General features: G+C 42.8%; 1 protein-coding gene across 2 annotated transcripts in view; it reads right to left on the bottom strand.

The window, feature by feature from the left end:
* The window catches only part of FCHSD2 (FCH and double SH3 domains 2), a 304,170-nt gene that overhangs the window by 280,008 nt on the left and 8,774 nt on the right, over positions 1-15,388 (bottom strand). For both annotated transcript variants that reach the window (XM_060771259.2, XM_060771260.2), the window contains exon 2: positions 8,881-8,978. In XM_060771259.2, the coding sequence (XP_060627242.2) occupies positions 8,881-8,978 (98 nt within the window). The remainder of the gene's footprint in view (positions 1-8,880; positions 8,979-15,388) is intronic.

Here is a 15,388-nt window from a genome sequence, read left to right as displayed (position 1 = left end):
TGCACTAATTCTAGCTTGACCACATCTTTCTTGAACTGGACAAATCATCTTGTGAGTGGGTGGAAACACTGGGGTGCTTGAATCATAGAATTCTAGAGTAGGAAGAGACCTCATGGGTTATCCAGTCCAACCCCCTGCCAAGAAGCATTCAAAGCACCCATGACAGACGGCCATCCAGCCTCTGTTTAGAACCTCCAAAGAAGGAGCTTCCACCACACACCGGGGCAGAGAGTTCCACTGGTAGGAAGTTCTTCCTCATGTTCAGGTGGAATCCCCTTTCCTGTCATTTGAAACCATTGTTCCATTGAGTCCTTGTCTCCAGAGCAAAAGAAAACAAGCCTCCTCCTTCTTCCCTTCCTGTCACATATTTATACATGGCCATCATGTCTCCTCTCAGCCTTCTCTTCTGGAAGACAAGGTTGTGTAGTTTCTGGGTTGTATGGTTCTTAGGAAACAGCATTTTCTGCAGCATTGATGTTTTGCCTGCATTTGTGGCTGGCATCTTCAGAGGATCTGGGTGGAAACATTTTCCACCGTGTATTGGAAGAAAGGGATAATTTAAACAAAAATAGCTATATGAGGCAGGCTCAGGGTGCCCAGTTCCCCCTTCCTTGTATACCTGCCTTTCTTGCTGTAACCTTCTCCATATCTTTCATTGACCTCTCCCCCATTCCCATTACCTCTGCTATGCCAATTTTCATAGATATTTACAAGCCTCATCTTGCATTCATGGTTTCCTTCAGTCTCACAAGGCTTGCAGTCCCCATTAAAATGCTGTAATGCAGCACAGAGGCGGCAGTAAATAATCCACAAATAATCAAATTCATGAACGTGAAACCCACAAAAGTGGAAGGCAATTTCTACATGCTATATATAGGATGTATGTATGTGTGGGGATTTCTTAAGTCATCAAAGCCTCTCAAGTCTTTGCTGAAACTGGAGCATAGTGTGATTCTGATTTGTACAATTTTGCAATTTCTAGAGAACTCAAATCTTCACTCACTGCTGTAGGAAAGAGGAAATGAATTCCTAACTCAGCAGTAGGATGCCAGGCTCAATTCCTATCCATGAGCCAAAATGGAAATGCTTTGTAGATCAGCAACGGCTGAGCCCTGTATTCTAGATGCTCTGCTTTCGGAGACACCAATTATTTTCTTGGCTATCTTGCATAGCTTTAGAACTAAAAATGAAAACTATTCCGAACACTTCCCTATTTATAGTGAATGTGTTCTGAATACATTGGTTAATCTTTGCAGGTAAACCTTTGCAGAATTAACACAAAAGGTTGATTTTTTTTTTTACTTCCATTTACCTTTTATCTAAAGCTTTCTTGGTTTCCCTCCCATACAAGACCTCTATCTCAGTGGTTCTCAACCTTCCTAATGCCGCGACCCCTTAATACAGTTCCTCATGTTGTGGTGACCCCCAACCATAAAATTATTTTCATTGTTACTTCATAACTGTAATTTTGCTACTGTTGTGATTTGTAATGTAACTATCAGATATGCAGGACGTATTTTCATTCATTGGACCAAATTTGGCACAAATACCCAATGCGGCCAAATTTGAATATTGGTGGGGTTGGAGAGGAGGGATTGGTTTTGTCATTTGAGAGTTGTAGTTGCTGGGATTTATAGTTCATCTACAATCGAAGAGCATTCTGAACTCCACCAACAATAGAATTGGACCTAACTTTCCACACAGAACCCAGATGACCAACAGAAAATACTGGAAGGGTTTGGTGGGCATTGACCTTGAGTTTTGGAGTTGTCGTTCTCCTACATCCAGAGAGCACTGTGGACTCAAACAATGATGGATCTGGACCAAACTTGGAACGATCTAGATCTAGAGAAGTAATGCTACCCCTCTATTCCTCTCTGGTTAGACCACACCTGGAATATTGTGTCCAATTCTGGGCACCACAATTCAAGAGAGATATTGACAAGCTGGAATGTGTCCAGAGGGTGACTAAAATGATCAAGGGTCTGGAGAACAAGCCTTATGAGGAGCGGCTTAAGGAGCTGGGCATGTTTAGCCTGAAGAAGAGAAGGCTGAGAGGAGATATGATAGCCATGTATAAATATGTGAGAGGAAGTCACAGGGAGGAGGGAGCAAGCTTGTTTTCTGCTTCCCTGGAGACTTGGACATGGAACAATGGCTTCAAACTACAAGAGAGGAGATTCCACCTGAACATGAGGAAGAACTTCCTGACTGTGAGAGCCGTTCAGCAGTGGAACTCTCTGCCCCGGAGTGTGGTGGAGGCTCCTTCTTTGGAAGCTTTTAAACAGGGGCTGGATGGCCATCTGTCAGGGGTGATTTGAATGCAATGTTCCTGCTTCTTGGCAGAATGGGGTTGGACTGGATGGCCCAGGAGGTCTCTTCCAACTCTTTGATTCTATGATTCTATGACTACTCAATATGCCCAAATGTGAACACTGGCAGAGTTTGGGGAAAATAGACCTTGACATTTGGGAGTTGTAGTTGCTGGAATTTATAGTTCACTTACAATCAAAGAGCATTCTGAACCCCACCAACAACAGAATTGGACCTAATTTTCCACACAGAACCCAGATGGCCAACAGAAAATACTATGTTTTCTGATGGTCTTTGGCGACCCCTCTGACACCCTCTTGCGACCCCCCCCCCCCAGGGGTCCCAACCCCCAGGTTGAGAAACGCTGCTCTAGGGCTTCTGCTTTTGAAGAACATATCAACTTGGTGAAGGGACAGGGGAGGAAAGGGCAGCTGATGTCAAAAAACACACACCCTTTTCGAGATATTATGCCAAATTACATTATTTGATTGAGAAAAGACTGCAGCATTTATCAAACGTAGCTCTGAATCTAAATTCTACTTCCAATTGAGAGTATGGCTGAATGGTATGTCAGCAATGGCCACTGCTATAGCCCTGGAGGGAGATAAGTCAGGCACAGGCCCATTGCACTTTAGCCTCAACAGCATCTGAAAGCTCTTCCATCCTTCCCAACTCATAGAATCATAGAATCATAGAATCAAAGAGTTGGAAGAGACCTCATGGGCCATCCAGTCCAACCCCCTGCCAAGAAGCAGGAATATTGCATTCAAAGCACCCCTGACAGATGGCCATCCAGCCTCTGCTTAAAAGCTTCCAAAGAAGGAGCCTCCACCACACTCCGGGGCAGAGAGTTCCACTGCTGAACGGCTCTCACAGTCAGGAAGTTCTTCCTCATGTTCAGATGGAATCTCCTCTCTTGTAGTTTGAAGCCATTGTTCCGCGTCCTAGTCTGCAAGGAAGCAGAAAACAAGCTTGCTCCCTCCTCCCTGTGGCTTCCTCTCACATATTTATTCATGGCTATCATATCTCCTCTCAGCCTTCTCTTCTTCGGGCTAAACATGCCCAGTTCCCCAAGCCGCTCCTCATAGGGCTTGTTCTCCAGACCCTTGATCATTTTAGTCGCCCTCCTCTGGACACATTCCAGCTTGTCAATATCTCTCTTGAATTGTGGTGCCCAGAATTGGACACAATATTCCAGATGTGGTCTAACCAAAGCAGAATAGAGGGGTAGCATTACTTCCTTAGATCTAGACACTATGCTCCTATTGATGCAGGCCAAAATCCCATTGGCTTTTTTTGCCGCCACATCACATTGTTGGCTCATGTTTAACTTGTTGTCCACGAGGACGCCAAGATCTTTTTCACACGTACTGCTCTCGAGCCAGGCGTCCCCCATTCTGTATCTTTGCATTTCATTTTTTCTGCCAAAGTGGAGTATCTGCTGCTGTCCTGGCCTCAGAAGGAGATAAAAACAAGCAGGCACACCTCCATCATGCCTTAGTCCCAGTAGTGCACAAAAGGCCTTCTTTCCACCCCAAGCACCATTGCCCTGGCCTCTGAGAGAGGAAAGAATAGGCAGTACCTGTTGAACTTAATCCCTTCCTCCCTGCCATTCCATTTTCCTCATGTGTCATGTCTTACTTAGAAAGTACACCTGAGGTCAGGGAACTGTCATATTAGCAATGTAGAGGCTTTGGGAGGATTCCTGGCTTAAGAGCAGAGCAAAAAATACTGAAATTAAATTAAAAAAACTATATTCTACTGATTCAACAGTCCTGCCTTTTTAAAAATTAGGCCCAAAGATGATAGAGAATTTTTTTGCATTTATTTATTTATTTATTTATTTACTATTTGAACTTATATGCCGCCACTCCCCTGGGGCTCGGAGCGGCTTACAAGAGCGGCTAAAATCTAACACAATTTAAAAACAATTTAAAAACAGCAATATCAAAAATCAAAGACCTGTCGAAACAGGTATAAGGAGGGACTTGAGAAACTGCAAGTCGCTTCTGGTGTGAGAGAATTGGCCATCTGCAAAGATGTTGCCCAGGGGATGCCTGGATGTTTTACCATCCTGTGGGAAGCTTCTCTAATGTCCTTCCACGGGAAGTTGGAGCTGACAGGTGGGAGCTCACCCCACTCCACAGATTCAAACTGCCAACCTTTTGGTCAGCAGTCCTGCCGGCACAAGGATTTAACCCACTGTGTCACCAGGAGCTCCTATATAGCAAACTATAATATACATTTTATATTGTATATAATATATATACACACATATATTATACACACACACACACACACATATATATATATATACATACACACACACACATATATACATTGAGCCCCCAGTGGCACAGTGGGTTAAACCGCTGAGTTGCTGAGCTTGTTGACCAAAAGGTCGAAGCTTCGAATCCGGGAGTGGCATGAGTTTCTGCTGTCAGTCCCAGCTTCTGCTAATCTATTGATCTACCTAACATGCAAATGTGAGTAGATCAATAGGTACAGCTCCCGTGGGAATGTAACAGTGCTCCAGGCAGTCATGCTGGCCACATGACCTTGGAGGTGTCTATGGACAACGCCGGCCCTTTGGCTTAGAAATGGAGATGAGCACCACCCCAGAGTCAGACACGACTGGACTTAATGTCAGGGGACAACCTTTACCTTTTAATATGCATATTCTAAATTGGGACAGGAAGTGCAGCCCAAATGTTGAACTGTGGCCCTCACCATCCCTCACTGCTTGCTACAGGAAGGCTTCTATGTGATGTAGTCTTAACAACTGTTGGAGAACCAAGCAACTCATATAGCTGTCCTAGACAAAAGCAGATCTACTAAAAATGTTACGTTTTCAAAATATTTTCCTTGTTTACTTTTCCTGTCATACTTGCAATTTGTAAGAAATTATCCCACTCAGATTACTGCTATTACAGGCTAACGCTTAAGACTATATAGCAAAACTGATCTCTTTTCCAGACACTGGCCACACACTTTTGCTATAAACGTCTTATGTCCTAACAGTGCATTAATGATGCAGAGACAGAAAATGAATAACGCAGAGTCAGAAAACTATCTTAACTGAGCCTCATGGCCTTTTAAATCTGGAAAGTCTAAAAGCCAACATTCTTTGTGGCATACCAGCAGCTATTCCCACTTTTCAGACCACGCAGACTGAAGTGATCAGTAAAAAAGATCAACAGTTCCTGGGAATGAAAACCAAGTACCATTGTTTTAAAACAGCGTTTCTCAACCTGGGGGGGACCCCTGGGGGGGATCACGAGGTGGTGTCAGAGGGGTCGCCAAAGACCATCAGAAAATACAGTATTTACTGTTGGTCATGGAGATTCTGTGTAGGAAGTTTGGACCAATTCTATCATGTAGGGTTCAGAATGCTTTTTGATTTTAGGTGAACTGTAAATCCCAGCAACTACAACTCCCAAATCTCAAGGACTATTTTCCCCAAACTCCACCAGTTTTTACATTTGGTTATATTTGAGTATTCGTGCCAAGTTTGGTCCAGATCCATCATTGTTTAGGTTCACAGTGCTCTCTGGATGTAGGTGAACTACAACTCCAAAACTCAATGTCACTGCTCACCAAACCCTTCCAGTATTTTCTGTTGGTCGTGGGAGTTCTGTGTGCCAAGTTTGGTTCAATTCCATCACTGGTGGAGTTCAGAATGCTCTTTAATTGTGGGTGAACTATAAATCCCAGCAATGACAACTCCCAAATGACAAAATCAATCCCCCCCCCCCCATCCCACCAATATTCAAATGTGGATATATTGGGTATTTGTGCCAAATTTGGTCAAGTGAATGAAAATACATCCTGTAAATCAGATATTTACATTACGATTCCTAACAGTTATGAAGTAGCAACGAAAATAATTTTATGGTTGGGGGTCTCCACAACATGAGGAACTGTATTAAGGGGTCGCGGCATTAGGAAGGTCGAGAACTACTGTTTTAAAATATAGTAGTTCCGGGAGAGGACATCACATAGCAACCTTATCCAGCATTTATTGTGTGAATAACATACCTTGCTATCTTTACATCAAATAAACAGCAATCTGTCCCATACAAAACCATGTTGAACTAGTTAAATTCAAGGGTGAAGCAGACAAGTATATTTTCATTTAGTTTGTGCTGGTATGGCTATACCACGAGCTCCAACTTTATTTTCTTTCTGTTATCTGTTTTGCAGTCATAGGGCAGGCCTCCTGTCCATCATAATTAAGCTTTGGTTCCACCCCTTGTTCTGGGCTCTGGCAGGGAAAGGAGCCATTTTTTGGGCAGTCTCACACAAGGTAGCTAAGCTATAGGACGTAGACCAGCTCATCCCGTAGAAAAAGCTTCCTTTCTCAATAACCATCCAGGGAAAAATAACATCCGAGGATACAGAAACAGAAATTCCAGGAGAAAGGTCCAAAAGCTCTGGCTGAGAGCTCACAGCATCAGAGGGAACAGCCCTGGAGTTTCAGCTGAAATATCTTCAAGCCTCGGCTGATAGGTCTACTCGATACCCAGACGCATTTGGAATCGGTAGTAGGTCCCACACCGATGCGGCATAGATAGAAAGCAGCCTGGGAGAGGTTAAAAGGGGTTTTTCCTACAGAGAAAGTTTAGTTAATCAAAGTCAGGTACCAACTGATTGAGGCCTAGACTAAGAAAGCCTTGAAGTGTTGTTTGAACCATTGAAGATTTGTTGTTTCTTCCATAATAAAGACTTTGTTGCATCATCAAAGACTCTAAAGACCATCACTTCAGAAAAATCTCTGAGAACCTCTCTTTGAGGCGCCCCTGGCTTCCCGCTGGGCTTAAAGTATACATCCTATAGAAAAGTATAGCTGTTACAGGCCCAGCGCAGGACAGAACATAGTTCAATAAGCTTTTCTGTCAAACAGGCATTAACACATTATCAAGCCTGACACTTTCTAATCTCACATGAACTTCCATCTCAGAACTGCCTCTTTTCATGTACTGTTATGTAAAACAAAGTAATCTTGCTGGATTAGCAATGTAGTACATACAGAATTCAAGGTGAAGGACAGGAACAGGTACACTGATAACACTCAAACATTTCGCAACATGCCCACCCTAGAAATCAATTGTCTCTAATGAGTGCCATTGATTATTTCCGCACATGCTCCTCAGATATGCATTACTCCTCATGGATCTTTCAGTGAGGAAATAAATAAATGCTAACAAGGTTAATATGTATAAAGCCAGGTAATTTAATGGTTTGTGGGAAGGGGAACTACTGCATCAAACAACTTCAAGTGCAGGAAGGGGAACAAACAATATCAAAATTGGGTTGTTGTAGGTTTTTTCGGGCTATATGGCCATGTTCTAGAGCAGTGGTTCTCAACCTTCCTAATGCCGCGACCCCTTAATACAGTTCCTCATGTTGTGGTGACCCCCAACCATAACCCTAACATTATGAATCGCCATGTAAATAATGATCTGCAGGATGTATTTTCATTCACTGGAGCAAATTTGGCACAATTACTCGGTATGCCCAAATTTGAATACTGGTGGGGTTGGCGGGGGGATTGATTTTGTCATTTGGGAGTTGTAGTTGCTGCGATTTATAGTTAACATGTAAACAAAGAGCATTCTGAACCCCACCAACAATGGAATTGAACCAAAGTTGGCACAGAGAACTCCCATGATCAACAGAAAATACTGGAAGGGTTTGGTGGGCATTGACCTTGAGTTTGAGAGTTGTAGTTCACCTACATCCAGAAAGCACTGTGGGCTCAAACAATGATGGATCTGGACCAAACTTGGAATGGATACTCAATATGTCCAAATGTGAACACTGATGGGGTTTGAGGAAAATAGACGTTGACATTTGGGAGTTGTCAGTACTGGGATTTATAGTTCACCTACAATCAAGGAGTGTTCTGAACCCCACCAATGATAGAATTGGGCCAAACTTCCCACACAGAACCCCCATGACCAACAGAAAATACTGTGTTTTCTGGTGGTCTTTGGCAATCCCTCTGACACCCCTTCGCGACCCCCTCAGGGGTCCACTACCTATGAGGATTTTTGCCATAGATGCAGGCGAAACATCAGGAGAGAATGCCTCTAGAACATGGCCATATAGCCCAAAAAAACCTACAACAACCCAATGATTCTGGCCATGAAAGCCTTCGACAATATCAAGACTGTTTTCAAAAAATGGTTATATAAACACAATTCATTTTTGCTTGAACTTAAAAAAAGGTTAGTGCAATACCATTTGGGTGAATTTTCAGTCCCACTAACTTTTAAGGTGAAGCTGCAAAGCATTACCTCAGTGAGAAAAGGAATACTGCCAAGAAGAATGGACACTTTCAGGATTGTTCATGACACATATTTGTTACCAACCCCCTTTCAAAGTGGGCCAGCATGCATTGTGTTAGTTCCAGTTATACTTTCCAGCTGTGTCAATGCTTTAAGAGTCTGAAAGCAGGAAATCCAAGAGGAAATTCCATCCTCGGTTCCCGGAGTTTTGTAACCCAAGTGTTCTTCCAAAAAGCAGCTCTTTACAGGAATCGGGGAGTGTTTGCTGTAGCCTTACCTCATATCTTCAAGTAAGTCGCATTCTGCTTGATGTTTAGCTTGAAGTTTTGTCATCTGTTCAGTCTGAAGGAGTTTCAGCTCTTGAGTAATTTTCACCTGGGACAAAAAAAGAAGCCACAAACAAAAAGATTGTTGTGATTATGAATTATGAAAAACCTGTTTAGAGTTATAAACACTGTAAACCGTGACATTATGCTTAGGCATTTTCAACCTACTGAACTAAGCCACAATGCATACCCCAAAGTCAAATATAATTCCCGACTCCTCTTAGGAGGCAAGGTATCCCACATTGTCTCCATCTCTACAACTGGAAACGGTTTGAGGAATGGTACCAAGCACCACAGGGGCTATAGGAGCTCCTGTGGTACAATATGTTAAACTATTGTACAATATGTACAATATGTACAACCCCCCTGTTGCGCCAACTCCACTGGCTACCGATCTGCTACCGGGCTGAATTCAAAGTGCCGGCATTGGCCTTTAAAGCCCTAAACGGTTCCGGCCCAAGCTACCTATCTGACTGAATCTCTGCCTATGAACTCACCAGGACTTTGAGATCTTCCGGGGAGACCCTGCTCTCGATCCCGCCTGCTTCTCAAGCTCGGCTGGCGGGGATGAGAGATAGGGCCTTCTCGGTGGTGGCTCCTCGGCTGTGGAACGCCCTTCCTACGGACATTAAACTAGCACCATCTCTAATGGTATTCCGCAAAAAGGTGAAGACCTGGATGTTTGTGCAGGCGTTTGAGTAATTTAGTGCAATCTGGTAATGGAACATAGGAATGGAACAATGGACGACGAACCTGGACTACGCTTGGATGATGAGAAGATTGGGTACGGTTGTTTTTTGTAATAATTGTGCATTGTAATTGCTTATTGGTAATTTATGGATAATGTGTTAAGTCAATTGTTATATGTTGTATGGAACCACTGCTGTTTCTACTGTTTTTACTGTTTGTGAACCGCTGTGAGTCGCCTTCGGGCTTGAGATACAGCGGTATATAAGCAAAGTAAATAAATAAATAAATAAATATTGCGCTGGCAGAACTGCTAGCCAAAAGATCAGTGGTTCAAATCCAGGGAGTGGGATGACCTCCTGTCTGTCAGTTCCATCTTCTCATGCGGGAACATGAGAGAAGCCTTCCACAGGATGGTAAGGCGTCCCCTGGGCAACGTCCTTGCAGACAGCCAATTCTCTCACACCAGAGGCAACCTGCAGTTTCTCAAGTTGCTCCTAGCATGAAAAAACCCCCACAGGTGTTGCACTTTGGATCAAAACACGAAAACATTTACTTACAGAGTACCTGCCCTATATGAAAAGGAGCAGAAACAACTGCTTGTTCCACTGAGGTTTGGAAAAGACTCATGTTCTTCATATCTATTCTGATTAGCCCAAGGTATAGAGTAAAATGAAAGTGAATCTCCTGAGTGCAGTGTTAAAAGAAAACCTCACTCTTACAAGTTTACTAGTATAAGCCAGGAAAGCTTTAGGTTGTTGTAGGCTTTTTCAGGCTATATGGCCATGTTCTAGAGACATTCTCTCTGGTTCCAACAAACATCACAACCTCTGAGGATGCTTGCCATAGATGCAGGAGAAACGTCAGGAGATAATGCCTCTAGAACATGGCCATATACCCCGAAAAAACCTACAACAACCCAGTGATTCCGGCCATTAAAGCCTTCAACAATACTTAGAAAAGCTTTGTGTGCATATTGTTTACACAATTTTGGAAGAAGTGGTAGTTTTGGTTGCTCAAGAGAAACAAGATAATTGGCACATACCAAAGCACATGGAAGAAAGCCCAAATGATGTCTGGTAATGAAGCTTGGCAAAAGAATCACTCTTAATATATAACAATGAATACTGCAACTATAGTAAATATTGGTAGCAGCTTTATTTACTAAAATCTAAACATTTAGTATAGTGTACCTGGTGTCTGGTTTGAATGTTGGACTACAACTCCATAAACCAGGGTTTGAATCCTTGCTCGGCCACAGAAACCCATTGGGTAACTTTGGGCAAGTAACACTCTCTCAGCCTCACAGAAAGGCAAATCCCCCTTTACCATGAAAACCTCATGAGGAGAGACCACTGTAAATCTGAAATTATTTGGCAACACATAACAACATCGGAAATGACATCTATACAATGCACAAGAAGACCCTTTATTTTAAATGGCTGTAAGAGACAATGTTTTCAAACTATTAAACAATCAAAAATAATAACAATGAAAAAATACTGAAGTTCACACTGTGAAATGCTGGAATGCCACTTTACACTGCATCACATAAACCCGGTCAAGACCATCTCAAAGGTGTGAACTTCAGTATTTTTTTCATTGTTCTTGAGATGGTAGAACAGAAGCTTTCCGAAGCTCTAGGTGCTCTTACTGACTATTACAGGGAAAACCAGCTGATCCCCAACCCATCTAAAACACAGACATGTGCCTTTCACCATAAGAACAGACAAGCTACCTGAGCTCTGAAGATCACCTGGGAAGGAATCCCACTGGAGCATTGCAGCGCACCCAAATACCTGGGAGTCACTCTGGACCGTGCTCTGACCTACAAGAAGCACTGCCTGAACATCAAACAAAAAGTGGGTGCTAGAAACAATATCATACGAAAGCTGACTGGCACAACCTGGGGATCACAACCAGATGCAGTGAAGACATCTGCCCTTGCGCTGTGCTACTCTGCTGCTGAGTATGCATGCCCAGTGTGGAACACATCTCGCCACGCTAAAACAGTGGATGTGGCTCTTAATGAGACATGCCGCATTATCACGGGATGCCTGCGCCATACACCACTGGAAAAATTACACTGCTTAGCCGGTATTGGACCATCTGACATCCGCCGGGAAGTTGCAGCCAATAGTGAAAGGACCAAGGCAGAGACATCTCCAGCTCATCCCCTGTTTGGGTATCAGCCAGCATGTCAACGACTTAAATCTAGAAATAGTTTTCTAAGATCTCAGAGACACTCGCTGGAACACCTCAGCAAGCGAGAGTCCAAAAGTGGCAGGCTCAAACCCAGAACCTCAATCCATGGGAGATGAGGGACTCCCCCCTGGGCACACAGAGGACTGGGCGACTTGGAAGGCACTGAACAGACTGTGCTCTGGCACCACGAGAGGCAGAGCCAACCTTCAGAAATGGGGCCACAAAGTGGAATCCTCGACATGCAAGTGCAGAGAAGAGCAAACCACTGACTACCTGCTGCAATGCAACCTGAGCCCTGCCACATGCACGATGGAGGGCATCTTGCGGCAACACCAGAGGCACTCCATTGAAGAACAAACCACTGACCACCTGCTGCAATGCAACCTGAGCCCTGCCACATGCACCATGGAGGACCTTCTTGCGGCAACCCCAGAGGCACTCCAAGTGGCCAGATACTGGTCAAAGGACATTTAATCAACTACCAAACTCACAAATTTTGTATTTTGTCTGTTTGTTTGCTTTGTTCTGTTAGAAATGTAATATAATCGACTGGTTGCCCTGACATGATAAATAAATAAATAAATATTTGGTCAAGAAAAAAATAGGGCAAAAAGATTCCCCATCAAAATCAATTCTTTGGTTTCAAGGTTTCTCAAAGTCCTATTCAAAAACTTGTATAGTTCTTCTAATATCCAGATATAATAGCAATGAGCATCCAAGGTTCAGTTATGCCACTTCCAACAAAAGGCCTTCTGTTCCACACTGCTTGAAACAGTTGTGAATTTTTAAAAAAACATAAGTCCAAAACTATACCCTGTGTGTTTAATAAAACCAGAGGGACTGTATTCTGTAATAATTGTTTAATAATTCTAAAAATATCATGTCACAGCAGACGTCATCTGAAAGTAGATTGGTCTGTGGATTCATACATCCATTCCTTGTATTCTGGATGCTGCAAACATTGCTTTGTGTTTGTCCAGTATTTTGGGGTCAGAGTTTTCCAAGCTCTGCTTATCATCAAGTTCTTGTGGGTTTTTTCGGGCTATATGGCCATGTTCTAGAGGCATTTCTCCTGACGTTTCGCCTGCATCTATGGCAAGCATCCTCAGAGGATGCCATAGATGCAGGCGAAACGTCAAGAGAAATGCCTCTAGAACATGGCCATATATCCCGAAAAAACCCACAAGAACTTAGTGATTCCAGCCATGAAAGCCTTCGACTATGCTTATCACTGAGCAGGATAAATCAACTTGTTAAAAGCATTGGTACCAGCAAGCCACAGATGTAAACACCACACTCCTCCCCCTTTATAACTCAACATAATGTACAGTTGCATCAACATACAGAGAGCAAAAACCTAACTATTTGTGTTATGTGGAAAGGGGAGGAGGAGGGGGAAAGGGGGCTGACACAGACTTCCCCTTCCCTTCAGCAGAGCAAAAACAATCCCCCTGATCTTATCCTCTAGCAACAGCATTGCACCCCCTCCCCACCCTCCCAACGCTGGAAATATTCCCCCGGCAACAAGAAAACCCAAAGCCTAGCACTGCAAAAGCAGACAAGGTTTTGTACACACATCTTTCCAAAAAGCCACCACCATGCAAGGGAGTCTGAATACTTTTAAATATGAAGCACACAGTGCCTTTCACTGAAATGTTGGGTTTTTGAACTGCATTCGAAATACATTCAGAAACTGAAATCACAGAATGGAGATAAAATCTCCACATGAAAATGGAACTGCTCACAAAAGGCAAACCTGTCTGCAATATAGAGAAGAGTACAAAGTGGAATGCCCTTTTCCATAAATAAAATGGCCCTTTCCTGGCCAAGCCCACCCAGAAAACAACAGAAAGCGGGCAGAGAAAAGCATCTTTCGCCCCGCCCCCCAAACATAACATGCTCTCTTGATCCACAGGGAGCCAGCCCTTTGTTTACAAGCACCCCTTCCCTCGGGATCACCTAAGCTCCCTCCTATTGTAAATACACACCAAGGTAAATACACACAAGTATAAATACATGTTTCAACAATATGCATTATGGTACAATACACAGAGAAAGAAAACAGTTCCTGGGACCCAACATTATAACCTCATAAGAAGATCCCTCCTAGACTGGAGAGTGTCTTAATACATCCCTTGTTCATCCTATGCTGCCCATTCACAAATAAGGCAGCGCATTCCTTCTTTCATATCCCTATGATTAATTTTACAGATAAAATTATCTGTCTAACTCTAATTCTCCCCACATAATCCACTGTGTGTCTTCATATCAACTTAGGGTGTCACCGTGAATCTCATAGGATTTACATTACAGTATAAACAACAACAACAACAACACATTACAGTATAGTGGTGTTGTACAATATAGTAATACATAATGCTAATAGTGTGCCGTGCTAATAATATATTGTATACATATATAATATTGATAATAATATTAAAATGTAATACAATATAATATTAACAATAATCTATATAAATAAAAATGTAATGTTCGTTTGTGGGATTAACAGAATTCAAAAACCACTGGATGAACTGACACCAAATGTGGACACAAGACACCTAACAGGCCAATGTATGTCCTTCACTCAAAAAATTGATTTTGTCATTTGGGAGTTTGTAGTTGCTGGGATTTATAGTTCACCTACAATCAAAGAGCATTCTGAACCTCATCAACGATGGAATTGAACCAAACTTGGAACACAGTTCTCCCATGACCAACAGAAAATACTGGAAAGGCTTGGTGGGCAGTGTCCTTTGATTTTGGAGTTGTAGTTCACCTACATCCAGAGATCACTGTAGACTCAAACAATGATGGATCTGGACCAAACTCTACACGAATACTCAATATGCCCAAAGGTGAACACTGGTGGAATTTGGGGGAAATAGAATCTTGACATTTGGGAGTTGTAGTTGCTGGGATTTATAGTTCACCTAGAATCACAGAGCATTCTGATGCCCACCAACGATAGAATTGGGCCAAACCTCCCACACAGAACCCCCATGTGGGCCACAGCAACGCGTGGCTGGGGACGGCTAGTACGATATAATAATTATATATTTTATTTTGCATGTATTATTACTGATAATATTGCAGTAAATAATAATAATAATAATAATAACTTTATTTATGACCTGCAGTTTTCAAGGTGTGGCTTCTCACTGTCTGGGGGAAGTGCCAGTATTGAACTTTTATTAATATCCCTACAATAAATTCCACAAAAGTGACAGCCCTTCTCCAGTGTCAACACAGAAGACGCCACAAAAGGCCTAGGCACACAAGAGAAAGCAGGCTAGAGTCTCCTTTCCGTTATGGTGTTGTCTCAACTCAGTAGGCAGTCCCCAAGTTACAAACATACGACTTATAGTTAAGAAGGGGAGGGGGGGGAGAGACAACAGGAAGTGAGAGAAATCTACTCTTCGGAAAGGAAATCCACTCCTGAAAGAGTGATCCTGGTGAAAAGGTGTCTCCATGGAGGCTTTATCACCAATCCCTATTTCCACAACAAACCGCATTTGTCAAAATCCAATTATCACAGGGACAGAAAGTGAGGTGAAATCTTCTGAA

The sequence above is a fragment of the Anolis sagrei genome, chromosome 3 (genome assembly GCF_037176765.1).
Source record: "Anolis sagrei isolate rAnoSag1 chromosome 3, rAnoSag1.mat, whole genome shotgun sequence".
Taxonomy (NCBI): Eukaryota; Metazoa; Chordata; class Lepidosauria; order Squamata; family Dactyloidae; genus Anolis; species Anolis sagrei.
The sequence above is the reverse complement of the archived record's forward strand: the minus strand, read 5'-3'. Positions and strand labels throughout refer to the sequence as shown.